Here is a 16340-nt window from a genome sequence, read left to right on the forward strand (position 1 = left end):
ACAAGCAGGAGGAGCTGCCAATCACCGGGAAGCGGCCAAGTCACGTAAATACAGAGACCTTGAGCACCACTACAATTTTGTCCCCATTGCCTCAGAGACACTTGGTGCCTGGGGTAAAAGTGATGCTAGCTTTTTAAAGGAGTTGGGGTCTAAGTTAATCGAAACAACTAGAGACCCTAGAGCTGCCAGTTTTCTTTTTCAGCGCCTTAGTGTGGCAATCCAGAGAGGAAATGCTCACTGCATCCATGGTTCCTGCCCGCCATCTGAGGAGCTGGAGGAGCTATTCAACTTATGACAAGCAGCCTTGTACCCTGTATGTAATCAATATTGTAACTTTTTTTGTGTAATGACATTTTCAAATAAAGTTAGATAAATATACACACTTAAAAGAATAGGGGTGGTAGGAGAAGAAAATATCAAAGTGTTCAGTGAGGATCCACAAGGTCTTCTCTGAGTACTCTTTATTTTCTTCTCCGAGGCTATGGGTCCCTACATTTGCACCAGAGGTGGTACCCCTTCTATAAAAAAAAAAAAAAAAAAAAAAAAAAAAAAAAAAAAAAAAAAAAAAAAAAAAAATATATATATATATATATATATATATATATATATATATATATATATATATATATATATATATATATATATATATATATATCCCCCCTCATACACACATACTATTGTTCCGTCACTTAGCTGTCATTTGTTGAGTGACAGTATACAAGGGGAAGACAAGGGGGCACTGTCGCACTTGAGTGACAGTGTCAAGGGGCAAGGAAGTGGCCACTGTCAGTCCTCCAGATGACCACACAGCTCCACCAGCACTTTCATTGAGAATTAAAACACTTTAGAGCTGCCTAAATGTTTACATGTTCATTAGATGTTAAGATATTATTATTATCCATCGGCTTAAAAATAATCTCTCTATATATATTCTGTGTAGAGAGAGAGAGAGAGAGAGAGAGAGAGAGAGAGAGAGAGAGAGAGAGAGAGAGAGCGAGAGCGAGAGCGAGAGCGAGAGCGAGAGCGAGAGCGAGAGAGACAGAGACAGAGACAGAGACAGAGACAGAGACAGAGACAGAGACAGAGACAGAGACAGAGACAGAGACAGAGAGAGACAGAGAGAGACAGGAGACAGACACATTACATACATACCGCACAGACAGACAGACAATCAGGGGACAACATGACCACACACAGTCCGGCCGTCTAGCGGTCATCGCAGCTTTACGAGTCTCACAATCTTCACAGCCGGACAGCCGGATGCTTCCAAGAGCCAGACTGGCCGCCGGCGCCCAGCGGGCCGCACCCAGGCCGCACCCAGGCTGCACCCAGGCCGCACCCAGGCCGCACCCAGGCCGCAGCAGGCAGACGCCGCCACCCATCTAAACCCCTACACTACTAAGCATAGACACCTTTCACCTTATAATTTAAATATAGAAACAATGGAAGGAGTATCTAACGTTGCTCTTCTCTATCTGCCTGTCTCCAGTCTGTCTATCTACCTATCTATCTATTGCCTGTCTCCCGTCCGTCTATCTATTGTTGCACCCCAACATATTCACTGGATATATGTAACACTCGCCAACATATCCCTTGCTCCAGTGTGCTATAAGTGCATTGTGCGGGTGGAGCACACAGGAGACTACTATAGACACTCGAGATGCAGGTGGGAGCAAGTGGAAACATTATCATGAGTAAGGAATTACCTAACTGACAGGTGTCAGAGAGTGACAGTGAGGTACCAGAAGTCGGACTGGCGTAGGGTAACAAGCGGGGTACCTTAACGATCGGTCCATGAGCTAGAGCTCAAGGCCTGACCTTCCTGTCAGTCCCAATAGCTACATCGCCATGGATCTTGGTGTCGTCCAAATGCAGGCCGGAACACAACTATAGCAAGTGAAGACAACCTGTCTGAAAGCACGACCTACGTAGCCTTCCTGGCTGCCGGTACGACCCGCGTAGCCTTCCTGGCTGCCGGTACGACCCGCGTAGCCTTCCTGGCTGCCGGTACGACCCGCGTAGCCTTCCTGGCTGCCGGTACGACCCGCGTAGCCTTCCTGGCTGCCGGTACGACCCGCGTAGCCTTCCTGGCTGCCGGTACGACCCGCGTAGCCTTCCTGGCTGCCGGTACGACCCGCGTAGCCTTCCTGGCTGCCGGTACGACCCACGTAGCCTTCCTGGCTGCCGGTACGACCCACGTAGCCTTCCTGGCTGACATATATATATAGCCCTCGCCATGGGCTCAAAAGCAAAGTATCGCGGATAAAGAGTTTGTGTGGAGGAAACAATGGCGGGAACAATAACCCGTAGGAGCTGGTGAGCTGCAGGTGCATCATGACTTGTTCCAGGTCCCATTGTTGTCTTCCAGCACCACCACCCGCCCTCCCACCCGACCTTCCGGCACCACCCGACCTTCCGGCACCACCCGACCTCCCACCCGACCTTCCGGCACCACCCGACCTCCCACCCGACCTTCCGGCACCACCCGACCTCCCACCCGACCTTCCGGCACCGCCCTGAATTGTAAAAAAAATAAATAATTGTTAGTGTTCCGCCTTAAAGAGCGCCACCTGTTGAGGGAGACGGACCTCAGTGTTCCCGCCTGGGAGAAGCGTCACTTTTCACAAACCTGCCGAAGTCTACAGAAAAGCTCTCTTATGGGAACCAATAATGCCTAATTACATTTCATAAAATTAGACATTTAGTAGGGTAAAAATTATTTTAAAGGCTGTAGTTAACTGCAGTTATAAAATATTGTTACCACAGTGATGGGGCTAAACAATTATTCCAATTACTACCATTGAGAAAAGTATTGGAACTCCTCGATGGTAAACAAAGCCAGCTCTGAGAGACACACCGCATTAGTGAGGCGTTGTCTTCAGGCAGGAGAATATGTGTTTATTTTGCTACTGTATTCGAAATAAAATATATAAATGGAAGAACAAAAACCATGAGAGGGGGTAGACATGAGACGAGAGGTCAGGTGGTGCTGTGAAGGTCAGCGGGTCGTCTGGGAGGACGCTAGGGGAAGGTCGTACTATAGTACATGTTGTGTGAGGTCAGGGAGCAGATTACAAGGTCTATACAACACACATATATCACGCCAAGAACCATCCAAGATGTGGTCAGGGACCATCGACCAGCCACCACTATCAACCAGCCACCACCATCGACCAGCGACCCAGTAACCTACCAGACAAGCAACCTACCGACACTTGTACTCACCAGGGAAGAGTTGGTTTTGGAATGTAAACACACAGAGTCAAACACAAGGGGGGTTTAAGCAGCTAAAACTAATCTGGTCTCTAAATGAAGTCTTCGGCATCGCTGGCTGTCCTTCGCGGCTGGAGGCTTGGAGCAGCTGCTCACTCACATGACTAGCCGTGTCCCACACCTGCCCTTAGGGCTAGTCTCCGTGTTCATTCATTAATTCTATTGATTTAATAATGTTCTTGACGGTACTGAGAACCTGGACAGGTGGTCCGTCAGTGTCTCAACAGGTGACAAGAGGAGCCTTGCATGGGATGCCTTGGGTGGTGTGTGTGTGTGTGTGTGTGTGTGTGTGTGTGTGTGTGTGTGTGTGTGTGTGTGTGTGTGTGTGTGTGTGTGTGAGTGTACTCACCTAGTTGTGCTTGCCGGGGTTGAGCTCTGCTCTTTCGGCCCGCCTCTCAACTGTCAATCAATCAACTGTTATTAACTATTAACTTTTTTTATTTACAACCCCCCCCCAAACATACCCCCACAGGAAGCAGCCCGTAACAGCTGTCTAACTCCCAGGTACCTATTTACTGCTAAGTAACAGAGGCATCAGGATGAAAGAAACTCTACCCAATTTGTTTCTGCCATCACCGGGGATCGAACCCGCACCCCTAAGATTATGAGTCCAGAGCGCTATCCACTCAGCCACTTTTGTATGTGTGTGGGTGCGTGTGTGCGTGTGTGCGCGCGCGTGTGTATCTGCACTTAAGTACACAAATTAAATCCGCTCCAATAGTCCTTTTCACGCGTCTTCAATAAGTGAACTCCGAGTTCTCTTCACAATTTTCTAAAATCTTCCACGAATTTTCTTTTAAGTCTCATCAAGTCTGCCTGGGAATGACCTTCCTATACGTATCCTCATCAAGTCTGATCTCTGTGTTGTATCTACATAAAAAGTCTGGTCCTCATGTCTCCTCATTGAGGCGGCGTTCACGAGTGAGGAAATCGGTGTATTATGAGGTATAAGCCTGGCGGACCTGGTCACGGGGGCCCAGTATGTCAGGATTACCTCAGTGTGGGGCAGCGAGGGCGGCCCGCCCCTGCATGGTGGCGCCCTGCACGAAGGGCGGACTCAGGGTACTGCAGTGCTTGAAGGATATGAGCTACGGGTGTAATGTTTTCATTCCTCGGACGTGAGTAGACTTAATTTGTGAACGTAGTCCAGAACGTAGTCGTAGGTCTATTGCAAACTTCAAAATACGACTTACGTATATACTTCAAAATACGACTTACGTATATACTTCAAAATACGACTTACGTATATACTTCAAAATACGACTTACGTATATACTTCAAAATACGACTTACGTATATACTTCAAAATACGACTTACGTATATACTTCAAAATACGACTTACATATATACTTCAAAATACGACTTACGTATATACTTCAAAATACGACTTACGTATATACTTCAAAATACGACTTACGTATATACTTCAAAATACGACTTACGTATATACTTCAAAATACGACTTACGCCCCTATTACAAAGGTAACAATATACCTATTGTTGCCTTTGTAACGTGTATAAATTAAAATATATTAATACAAATAAGATAGTAATACTTGATTTATAATATTAAATACCAATTTTGTGTTCTTTAATCAAGCATTATATTTAATGAATGAGTGCATACATGCGCTCGCGTGCGTGTATGTGTATAAATACACCGAGAATACAGCGTCGAGATGTTTATAACTGTGTCCTGAAATCTTAGGTTTGGACGCACTGGTGTGAGATCAATCAGTTCTCCGCCTTAGGTTGAACACCGGGGCCCCTCAGAGCAGTACCTTAGATCATTCTGCTCTACATTACAAATTAACAATTTGCAAACAAGCCCAAGAGCTCTTCTCAAGACAAAGAGAGGAAAAGAGATAAAATATTCTTTACCAACAAAAGTTTGAGATGTCGGAGTCGTAAATACAGTACAAAGGTCTAATGTTCAGTATGGTTCAAGTCTCTTAAAAGACATGGTCCGCGGAATTGCTAAATAGTTAAGTTACACCTCACCATTGTGTGTATATATATATATATATATATATATATATATATACATATATATATATACATATATATATATATATATATATATATATATATATATATATATATATATATATATATATATATATATATATATATATATATATATATATATATATATTGCGAACGTCCATGTTTTTTCAGGGATATTCCAGCGCGGGCCTTAAGCCTCTAGCTGGCCCGGTAAACTTTAAGATAAACCATTTGTAGACTGAATGACTTCTTTGGTCTGTATACGACAAATAGGGAAGGGGGGGGGAGGGGGAGGAAGAGCTAAAAATGGTTCAGAATTATCGAAGTGTAAGTCTTTGAGAGACCGGCGTAGAACAACGTGAACTTGACAGTTGGAGAGGGTAGTCATTTATCACGGCTTCGCTTCCTGCAAGGTCGGGGTTCGATCCCCTATGGTCTACAAGTGGCTGAACACTTCACCCTGTTTTCATATCCCACTCATGAGATATATAGTAAATGTGACTTTGCGCTTTCACCTAATAATTAATTAGTTGAAGGCCAGTCGACAGCTAAGATCACCAGGTCCTTATTCTTCCAAGATCTTAACCATCGGAAGATTCTTCAAAGATAGTAACCTTCGGAAGATTCTAAGTTTGGAAGATTCTAACTTTGGAAGATTCTAACTTTCGGAAGATTCTAACTTTGGAAGATTCTAACTTTGGAAGATTCTAACTTTGGAAGATTCTAACTATGGAAGATTCTAACCTTCGGAAGATTCTAAGTTTGGAAGATTTTAACTTTGGAAGATTCTAACTTTCGGAAGATTCTAACTTTGGAAGATTCTAACTTTGGAAGATTCTAACTATGGAAGATTGTAACTTTTGGAAGATTCTAACTTTCGGAAGATTCTAACTTTGGAAGATTCTAACTTTGGAAGATTCTAACTTTTGGAAGATTCTAACTTTCGGAAGATTCTAACTTTGGAAGATTCTGTCAAGGCTAATGAAGACTTCAGTATTAAATCAAACTCAAAAATTCTGATAATCTCGAGAGATATTAATGCCGCCACTAACTTGGCGACCAACAAATTGACTTTAGTATTCAATAAAGTTCAAGTATTATGTACTCTGTATTACGTATTACATAATACAGAGTACATAATTGTACTATGTACTCTGTACTTTGTATTTACACAAGTACACCATATGTAAATACACTGAGTTATGGAAAAGTAAGTTTATATACCTTGAGAAGTTGTATACATCTTTATGTATATACTGAGACGTAGCATATGTGTCTCTGTGTATATATAGGGTATATATCTCCGTGTACTAAGAAGCAGTACACGTCTATATACAATGAGATATAGGGACGACCTCTACATATATACACTAAGATATAGGGTACTAATTTGCCCGAACCTAACCAACCTATAACCCAATACTCACAAATAGAAAACGGAACATCAATTCGATTTTGCGACCCGATATGATATTTAGTAAGTCCATTTTTGGCCTTTAAGGAGTTATATATCAAAATGCTATGTTGTAGCATTTGCTATGCTATGTTGTAGTCGGGGAGCCGGTCGGCCGAGCGGACAGCACGCTGGACTTGTGATCCTGTGGTCCTGGGTTCGATCCCAGGCGCCGGCGAGAAACAATGGGCAGAGTTTCTTTCACCCTATGCCCCTGTTACCTAGCAGTAAAATAGGTACCTGGGTGTTAGTCAGCTGTCACGGGCTGCTTCCTGGGTGTGGAGGCCTGGTCGAGGACCGGGCCGCGGGGACACTTAAAAAGCCACGAAATCATCTCAAGATAACCTCAAGATAACCTGTATGCGAGAGGGAGAGTATAGTGACCAACCAGCAGGTGGTATACCTTTAGTGCTAAATATAGTCCAGGACTGATGTAAATTCTCAGTACTTATTGACCCAAGAAAGTGGTACACCTAAGTTTATTAATAATTTAAAACAAAAGGAAATTTTTGGAAATTGGAAACTATAACTATAAAGACTATTTGAATGGGCGCATAACTTTGAATGATCTGTATTTGCATACATTAAACAACTGGATTATTTGTATACATTTTTGGAAACTTTCTTTTTCCGGAATAAAAATTTAAAGTAATTATTTTGCATTTAGAGGGTTTTAGGCGCCATAAAGTTATTTAAATAACTTCATTAAGGAAACGAGCGCACACAAGATTTTCTTACACCAAACTTAAGAAAGTTAAGGATATACTCGGTTACTTTTTGTCCTCTGTATCACTTTTACAAAACAGTTCCCAAAATAAATATAGGAGTTGTAAACGTTTTCTTTGTCTCACAAGATTTATAGATAAACTTTTCAGGGCGTTCTTAAATAAAAATATTTCACCTGCTTTACAGGTCATCTTCCTCATCATGTTCGTCAGGATACATAAAGAGGACAATGATGTAGAACGTGAGAACTGATGAAACGCAATAGAACGCTAATTAGCCCCCGTGTATCAGGTGATACCTGGAATCAAGTACCAGGTGATACCTGGTACCTATCCCCACTTTGGCTGAGAACCCTATATATTTCTCAGTATCAAACACCATCTGCCGTCCATTTTAAGAACCCATTTAAATAGTCTTGCACCAATTTTGGACCCTCATACTTGAGTTAGTAGCGAAGGTTAGTCTGGGTACACAAACAAATCACAATAGCGTGATGCATCAAATGAACAAATCCACAAGGGCCGCGGTAATTATTTTTACCATGTCGCAGCTCAGTCTATTAAGGCAGCGTCTGGAATCCTCTCGGACGAAGGTTCGAACCCTCGTCACGGCCCTTGTGGATTTGTTCGCTAGTCTGGTCCCTCGGGGCCAAGACGCTATCAAGTCGAGTCTAAGAGCTCCTCCTCGACCCTTACCAACGCCAGATAAGGGACGACCTTAATACTTGACCTATACTTGACCTTCAAGTATAGTCTATTATAAGTACAGTCTATTAAACGCTCTATTAACGCTACAACCCGTTCTCGCACTTTCTTACAGTCAATATTGACTTATTTAATAAGTGCATATGTGACATACTAATTGATTGTGAATATTTTAGATTACCTTGAAAAGCTTCATAGAAAACACCGACCTTACCTAACCTTCTTAGTATGTTTAGATAAGCATATTATTGCTTCGTAATTACAATTATTACTTAACCTATACCTATAATAGGTTAAGTGTAACCTATAATATACCTATAATTACAAATATTACTTAACCTATTCCTATAATAGGTTAAGTATAACCTATAATATACCTATAATTACAATTATTACTTAACCTATACCTATAATAGGTTAAGTATAACCTATAATATACCTATAATAGGTTAAGTAATAATTGTAAATAAGAAGCAATAAGATGCTTATCTTAACATACTAAGAAGGTTAGGTAAGTTCGGTGTTTTCTATGAAGCTTTTCAAGGTAAACTAAAATATTCACAATAAATTAGTATGTCACATATGCACTTATTTAATAAGTCAATATTGACTGTAAGAAAATGCGAGAACGGGTTGAACGCTACCGTCCCCATTAAGCGAAACTTATCTCGCTTAAAGCACCACAATTTTAACGCCCTCGACCCCATCGTTAATATCCTGGTGTTTCATTGCAACTAGCGGGTTCGATTCCCGCACGAGGCAGAAACAAATGGGCAAAGTTTCTTTCACCCTGAATGCCCCTGTTACCTAGCAGTAAATAGGTACCTGGGAGTTAGTCAGCTGTCACGGGCTGCTTCCTGGGAGTGGAGGCCTGGTCGAGGACCGGGCCGCGGGACACTAAAAAGCCCCGAAATCATCTCAAGATAACCTCAAGATATTGCACCGAGATACTGACGATCTCTGGGGAGTAATGACCATTAGATCTGGGTGGGTTAAGTGGGTTTGTACGCTTCTGGTTAGGCCAAAACCACCTCATATTGGCCGCTTGTTAAGCCGTGAGAACATGCTGGTCCTGATGAGCCATGGTTAACCTCACTCCTCATTCTTGGCGGGTCAGCCAATCGCTGTCTGTCCCCGCTTGGGTTGATTTAAGTCCAAGGGACTTGGAGTTGAACCTCGGGACTTGTGAAACTGCCATTACGGGCCTTGTATCCATACCGCCTGATACTACATACTACCCGCCTGATACCACATACTATCCGCCTGATACCTCATACTACCCGCATGATACCTCACACTACCCGCCTGATACCTCATACTATCCGCCTGATACCTCACACTATCCGCCTGATACCTCATACTATCCGCCTGATACCTCACACTATCCGCCTGATACCTCATACTACCCGCATGATACCTCACACTACCCGCCTGATACCTCATACTACCCGCCTGATACCTCATACTACCCGCCTGATACCTCACACTACCCGCCTGATACCTCATACTACCCGTCTGATACCTCGTACTACCCGCCTGATACCTCACACTACCCGCCTGATACCTCATACTACCCGTCTGATACCTCGTACTACCCGCCTGATACCTCACACTACCCGCCTGATACCTCATACTACCCGTCTGATACCTCTTACTACCCGCCTGATACCTCACACTACCCGCCTGATACCTCATACTACCCGTCTGATACCTCGTACTACCCGCCTGATACCTCATACTACCCGTCTGATACCTCATACTACCAGCCTGATACCTCATACTACCCGCCTGATACCTCATACTACCCGCATGATACCTCATACTACCCGCCTGATACCTCATACTACCCGTCTGATACCTCGTACTACCCGCCTGATACCTCATACTATCCGCCTGATACCTCACACTATCCGCCTGATACCTCATACTACCCGCATGATACCTCACACTACCCGCCTGATACCTCGTACTATGGTCACTAGTCTAACAGGCGCGACAAGTCTTGCTATCATACAGTGTAAGAATATACTGTGTAAGAATATCTTGCAGTATAATAATATACACGAAGCTGCAGTAGAGTTGTGTAGGTCTTGCTGCTTTGGTTCTTACAACCACTAGAGGGGTACCCGGCGGAGTGCGGGTCTCCGTCCGTTTCTCTCCGTCCCTCCATCACATTCTCCTTCTAACCCTGCTACCCCTATTATTTTCCCTCCCTTTTTCCCTCCATTCTCCCATTTTCTATTCCTGAGGACAAAACCTGCTGCCGTAACGTTGAATCATTCGTATTCCCTCAATGTTTCGTATTTCACATGTATATACAATGAACAAATACACAAGGGGCCGTGATGAGGGTTCGAACCTGCGCACGGGGCGTTCCCAGACGCGCCTTAGACATCTGTACCGCCACATGGTCAATAGAATTGCAACCTGGAGTGTTAATGCCCTCACGAGGATTCAGAACTTTCTCCGAAGCACATTCGGGGTTTCAGACAATTCTCTCACGCATTCGGGCTCTTTCAGACAGATATTCTAGCTCTACGTCCTTACTTCACTACACACAGAAGTCACAATAGGCTGATATATCGAATGACAAAACCCACAAGGTACAGTTGACTAAGGCAGCGTCTGGGAACATCCCGTGCGAAGGTTCGAAACCTTATCACGGCCCTTGTGGATTTGTTCATTTGATAAATCATGCTATTGTGATTTCTGTGTGTAATGAGTATATATTATTACAATATAATTATAATATAATTATATATATATAATTATATATGAGGGAGGTACCACCTCTGGTGCAAGTGTAGGGACCCATAGCCTCGGAGAAGAAAATAAAGAGTACTCAGAGAAGACAGTATATATATATATATATATATATATATATATATATATATATATATATATATATATATATATATATATATATATATATATATATATATATATAGAGAATATATAATTATATATAATATGTTGTATTATACATACATTTTTCGTATGTATACGTGAATACACAATATTTGAGATATAGTATGTTTGTTTCACAGATTATGGAGAGCTGTGACGAGGCGACGTCATGTCCAGTACTGTGGCAGTTAAAACAACGCATCTGCCGCTATCAAATTTAAACATATTTACATATATACAAATATATAACTTATGACAAGAATAAATAATCACTCTTTTATACGTGTGAACGTTATCATAAATCTATGATAACGTTCGTTATGTTCGATAACGTTATGTTCGTGTCCTAATTATTAACGATAACAAAGTTACTCAAATGTCGACAGTTGTACTGTTGAATCTGCGCTTAAAGCCACTTAGGGATAAAAATAAATCCTCAAGGGCCGTGACGAGGATTCGAACCTACGTCTGAGAGGATCCGGGATAAGGTTCTCGTAGAATAGGTCCTCCTTAAGGCCACAGATGCCGACTTAAAGTGTAAATACACTTAGGGAGATAATGAGGCGAAGAATAAGACAAATTCGTAGACGGGTCGTGGAAAGTGAAGATCAGAGGGTGTCTGGGAGAGCCTTGGGGCTGGCAGACCGTTCCTCCAGATGGCGTTGGTGAGAATGTATGCATCAGACTAGGCGCCATAGTCTGGTGGATCACAGACTATTACAAATACATTTCTAAATGTAATTTAGGACGTTAGTACGTGAGGAAGCTCTCACAAGGAACGTCTGAGATGATGTTGACGAGGATAAGGACGTCTGAGATGACGTTGATGAGAATAAGGACGTCTGAGATGACGTTGACGAGGATAAGGACGTCTAAGATGACGTTGACAAGAAAGAAGAACGTCTGAGATGACGTTAACGAGAAAGAAGAACGTCTGAGATGACATTGACGAGAAAGTAGAACGTCTGAGATGACGTTGACGAGGATAAGGACGTCTAAGATGACGTTGACAAGAAAGAAGAACGTCTGAGATGACATTGACGAGAAAGTAAAACGTCTGAGATGACGTTGACGAGGATAAGGACGTCTAAGATGACGTTGACAAGAAAGAAGAACGTCTGAGATGACGTTAACGAGAAAGAAGAACGTCTGAGATGACATTGACGAGAAAGAAGAACGTCTGAGATGACGTTAACGAGAAAGAAGAACGTCTGAGATGACATTGACGAGAAAGTAGAACGTCTGAGATGACATTGACAAGAAAGAAGAACGTCTGAGATGACATTGACGAGAAAGAAGAACGTCTGAGATGACATTGACGAGAAAGAAGAACGTCTGAGATGACATTGACGAGAAAGAAGAACGTCTGAGATGACATTGACGAGAAAGAAGAACGTCTGAGATGACATTGACGAGAAAGAAGAACGTCTGAGATGACATTGACGAGAAAGTAGAACGTCTGAGATGACATTGACGAGAAAGTAGAACGTCTGAGATGACATTGACGAGAAAGTAGAACGTCTGAGATGACATTGACGAGAAAGTAGAACGTCTGAGATGACATTGACGAGAAAGTAGAACGTCTGAGATGACATTGACGAGAAAGAAGAACGTCTGAGATGACATTGACGAGAAAGAAGAACGTCTGAGATGACATTGACGAGAAAGAAGAACGTCTGAGATGACATTGACGAGAAAGAAGAACGTCTGAGATGACATTGACGAGAAAGTAGAACGTCTGAGATGACATTGACGAGAAAGAAGAACGTCTGAGATGACGTTAACGAGAAAGACCAACGTCTTTTTCGTAACTTGACGACACACAGGAATTATATCCAGCTGGTGAACACACTCTTCAACTACACAGTTCCCAAGTTCTCCAAGAACCTTGCCAGAAAGTGAAGGAACTTTGTGTCACGATGCTAATGATTTGAACTTAGATATAAGATCACCGAGGGCTACTCAAAGCTAAGCTTCATTCTGAATTGCATCAAGAATTTTGACAAAGGGGAAAACTTTCCCCAATATATATATTTAAGCTAAACAAGATAACCAATATTTTTGTGCCACTCTTGAGAAAGGAGTTGTTTCAAGGTGCTAAATACGCTAACTGCCCAATTTAATATCCTGTCTTGCGTTTAAGCAAGAAGTTTGTCAAGACAGGAACTAAATATATTTAGACAAATACAATCAACTTGTTCCATAGTTATCAAAAATTGTATGTGCATTTCCCATGTAATGAAGAAATCGGTGTTCATAGGACACCATCTTAACAATCTTGTATTTTGTGTACATTATTTTATACTTAATTACACAAATTTGCATTTTATATGTAGTATAAATATGTATTTTATACACAGTTGCATTAATCTGTATTTTGTAATTAATTCCAAACAGATTTCAAGTCGAGTTCAGGAATTTAGCAAATACAGAAGTCTACCTCGGAGCCCTGATATATTTAACTGTTGCTGCTCACCTTTGGACGTTATGTAAACATCTTTTCTGTATCGAGTGAGGGAAGAAGTGGACCCCTTGGTGTAGCGTGGACAGAAAGAGTTCTCACACACAGGTCTTAGAGGTAAGATGTTGATCTTAAAGCCTGTTGAGTACAAAGATTGTCTTCAAATTGTCTTTCTTGAGATTATCTTGAGATGATTTCGGGGCTTTAGTGTCCCCGTGGCCCGGTCCTCGACCAGGCCTCACCCCCAGGAAGCAGCCCGTGATAGCTGACTAACACCCAGGTACCTATTTTACTGCTAGGTAACAGGGGCATAGGGTGAAAGAAACTCCGCCCATTGTTTCTCGCCGGCGCCTGGGATCGATTCCAGGACCACAGGATCACAAGTCCAGTGTGCTGTCAGCTCCCTGTCCGGCCAAATCTCAAGACGTCTTTAGTCCTAAATCAAGTTCGAGAACTGGAACTTGGTGTTGATACACCAGGCCCAGGATTAAACAAATCACTTACATATCCACCGACGAAACCCGTATATCTTTCCTTAATAGTGATAATTCTGTATATATATTCAACACTTTACGAACTCCGAAACCTAACCTAGAAGCGCTTCGAAACTCAAACTGTTAAATTAACAACTTAGCCGCCATGATTAAGGAGATTTCGTAAGTGGTAACTTAAGGTCTTGATAAATCGTGGAGCTGGTTGAGAGATGGGGGGTTGGGGGGTTGGCAGGACTTAACCCATCTCTAAGATAAAGCGGTCCCCCCCCCCCCACGTTTAAGGTCCTAGGCTTAAGATCTGTCCACCTATAATAGCTGACTTGCCATAAAACTTGGACTGTGTTCGCTCAATAGCAATTTTCCAGTATGTATGCACTTAAGTTCATATGCCCCGAGAAGCAAGGTATACCTCTCAGTGTATATGCCCCGAGAAGCAAGGTATACCTCAGTGTATATGCCCTGAGAAGCAAGGTATACCTCAGTGTATATGCTCCGAGAAGCAAGGTATACCTCACAGTGTATATGCTCCGAGAAGCAAGGTATACCTCAGTGTATATGCCCGAGAAGCAAGGTATACCTCTCAGTGTATATGCCCCGAGAAGCAAGGTATACCTCAGTGTATATGCCCGAGAAGCAAGGTATACCTCACAGTGTATATGCTCCGAGAAGCAAGGTATACCTCAGTGTATATGCTCCGAGAAGCAAGGTATACCTCAGTGTATATGCCCGAGAAGCAAGGTATACCTCAGTGTATATGCCCGAGAAGCAAGGTATACCTCACAGTGTATATGCCCCAAGAAGCAAGGTATACCTCACAGTGTATATGCCCCAAGAAGCAAGGTATACCTCTCAGTGTATATGCCCCAAGAAGCAAGGTATACCTCAGTGTATATGCCCAGAGAAGCAAGGTATACCTCAGTGTACATACCCCAAGAAGCAAGGTATACCTCACAGTGTATATGCCCCGAGAAGCAAGGTATACCTCAATGTATATGCCCCAAGAAGCAAGGTATACGTCACAGTGTATATGCCCCAAGAAGCAAGGTATACCTCAGTGTACATTCTCTTGAAGCCAAATATTTTTGGCACTGGACTTAAAGTGTGTCAACTCTGAGTGTCAACAGTGCCATTATCACTTGAGAATGTTAAGTCCAGCCAAAGTTCCGTTCATACTCGAAGCACCAGGACGCCCGTCCTTCTTGACTCACATTCCAGGATCCCGGGTTCGACTCCTAGGCGGGACAGCAATGATTGGCTAAGTTTCCTTCCACCTAATGGCCTAATTAGGCAACTATTTGCTGTTTGGCTTAAGGTCTATCAACCTGTGGAAGGTTATTAAGGTCACCACAAGAGTTTACTGACCAACCAGCAAGTATACTTTAGTCTTGAACATAGACCAGGACTAAAGTATACTCGCAAAAGTGGGTTACATCTCTCGGTATAAATATACCCAGTGCCTGGGTATGCGCCCGTCATACCCAACCACTGTGACCGGCTGTTACATTGTTACGTAGAAATCCGAACACTCAATTTCCACTATAATTAATACCACAAATCCAACTTCGATCGTTTCAGTCACAGGAATTGCAATCAATGATGAATTCCTGAGCTCTCGAAATTATTTTACAATAAAAATGGGGAAAGATTGAATATATATATATATATATATTATGGCGCCTATTTTTTACAAATTTCTGGATTATATACCAAAAATATGTAAACTAGTATATATCAGGTCAAGCCTCTAAATCGCTGTTGCAACGTGGATCTGACAGCTAAAGCGTTTGGGTAGTGCATTCAGCCAGCGTGGCCAGGTGCGTGACCTGTGCTTCATGCTAACTGCACTCTTCATCATTCTAGCTGTGGTTGTTGCCGTACGCGATCATGCAACCGGCAAGCACTCCCTGTTCGTGTCCAGGGTTTGAAGCCAGGCGCCCAGACTGGCTTTTCTACACAACCAGATTCGCAGCAAGATTACCGTGGCTTCTGTACGACCAACCCCAAGCCTCCACGAACGGCAGTGCTGTTCGTCACTTCATTGCTGCCACACTCGGGCCTACTTTACAACCACTAACGACCAGGCCAGCACCGTAACCACGAACGACCAGGCGAGCACCGTAACCACGAACGACCAGGCGAGCACCGTAACCACGAACAACCAGGCGAGCACCGTAACCACGAACGACCAGGCGAGCACCGTAACCACGAACGACCAGGCCAGCACCGTAACCACGAACGACCAGGCCAACACCGTAACCACGAACGACCAGACCAGCACCGTAACCACGAACGACCAGGCCAGCACCGTAACCAC

The 16340-nt window shown here is 43.0% G+C and overlaps 2 protein-coding genes across 2 annotated transcripts in view; one reads left to right on the forward strand and one right to left on the reverse strand.

Moving 5' to 3' along the window:
- Dh31 (diuretic hormone class 2) overlaps nucleotides 1-16340 on the reverse strand; it is a 149739-nt gene that overhangs the window by 128975 nt on the left and 4424 nt on the right. The window lies entirely within an intron of this gene.
- LOC138363353 (uncharacterized) lies at nucleotides 9247-10146 on the forward strand. Its single transcript, XM_069322381.1, has one exon. The coding sequence runs from the start codon at nucleotides 9247-9249 to the stop codon at nucleotides 10144-10146; it is 900 nt and encodes a 299-aa protein (XP_069178482.1).

Source organism: Procambarus clarkii, chromosome 10 (genome assembly GCF_040958095.1).
Source record: "Procambarus clarkii isolate CNS0578487 chromosome 10, FALCON_Pclarkii_2.0, whole genome shotgun sequence".
Classification (NCBI taxonomy): Eukaryota; Metazoa; Arthropoda; class Malacostraca; order Decapoda; family Cambaridae; genus Procambarus; species Procambarus clarkii.

Bases quoted from the DNA above. Each gene is read 5' to 3' on its own strand.
- LOC138363353 (XM_069322381.1), top strand. From the start codon at position 9,247: ATGGTTAACCTCACTCCTCATTCTTGGCGGGTCAGCCAATCGCTGTCT.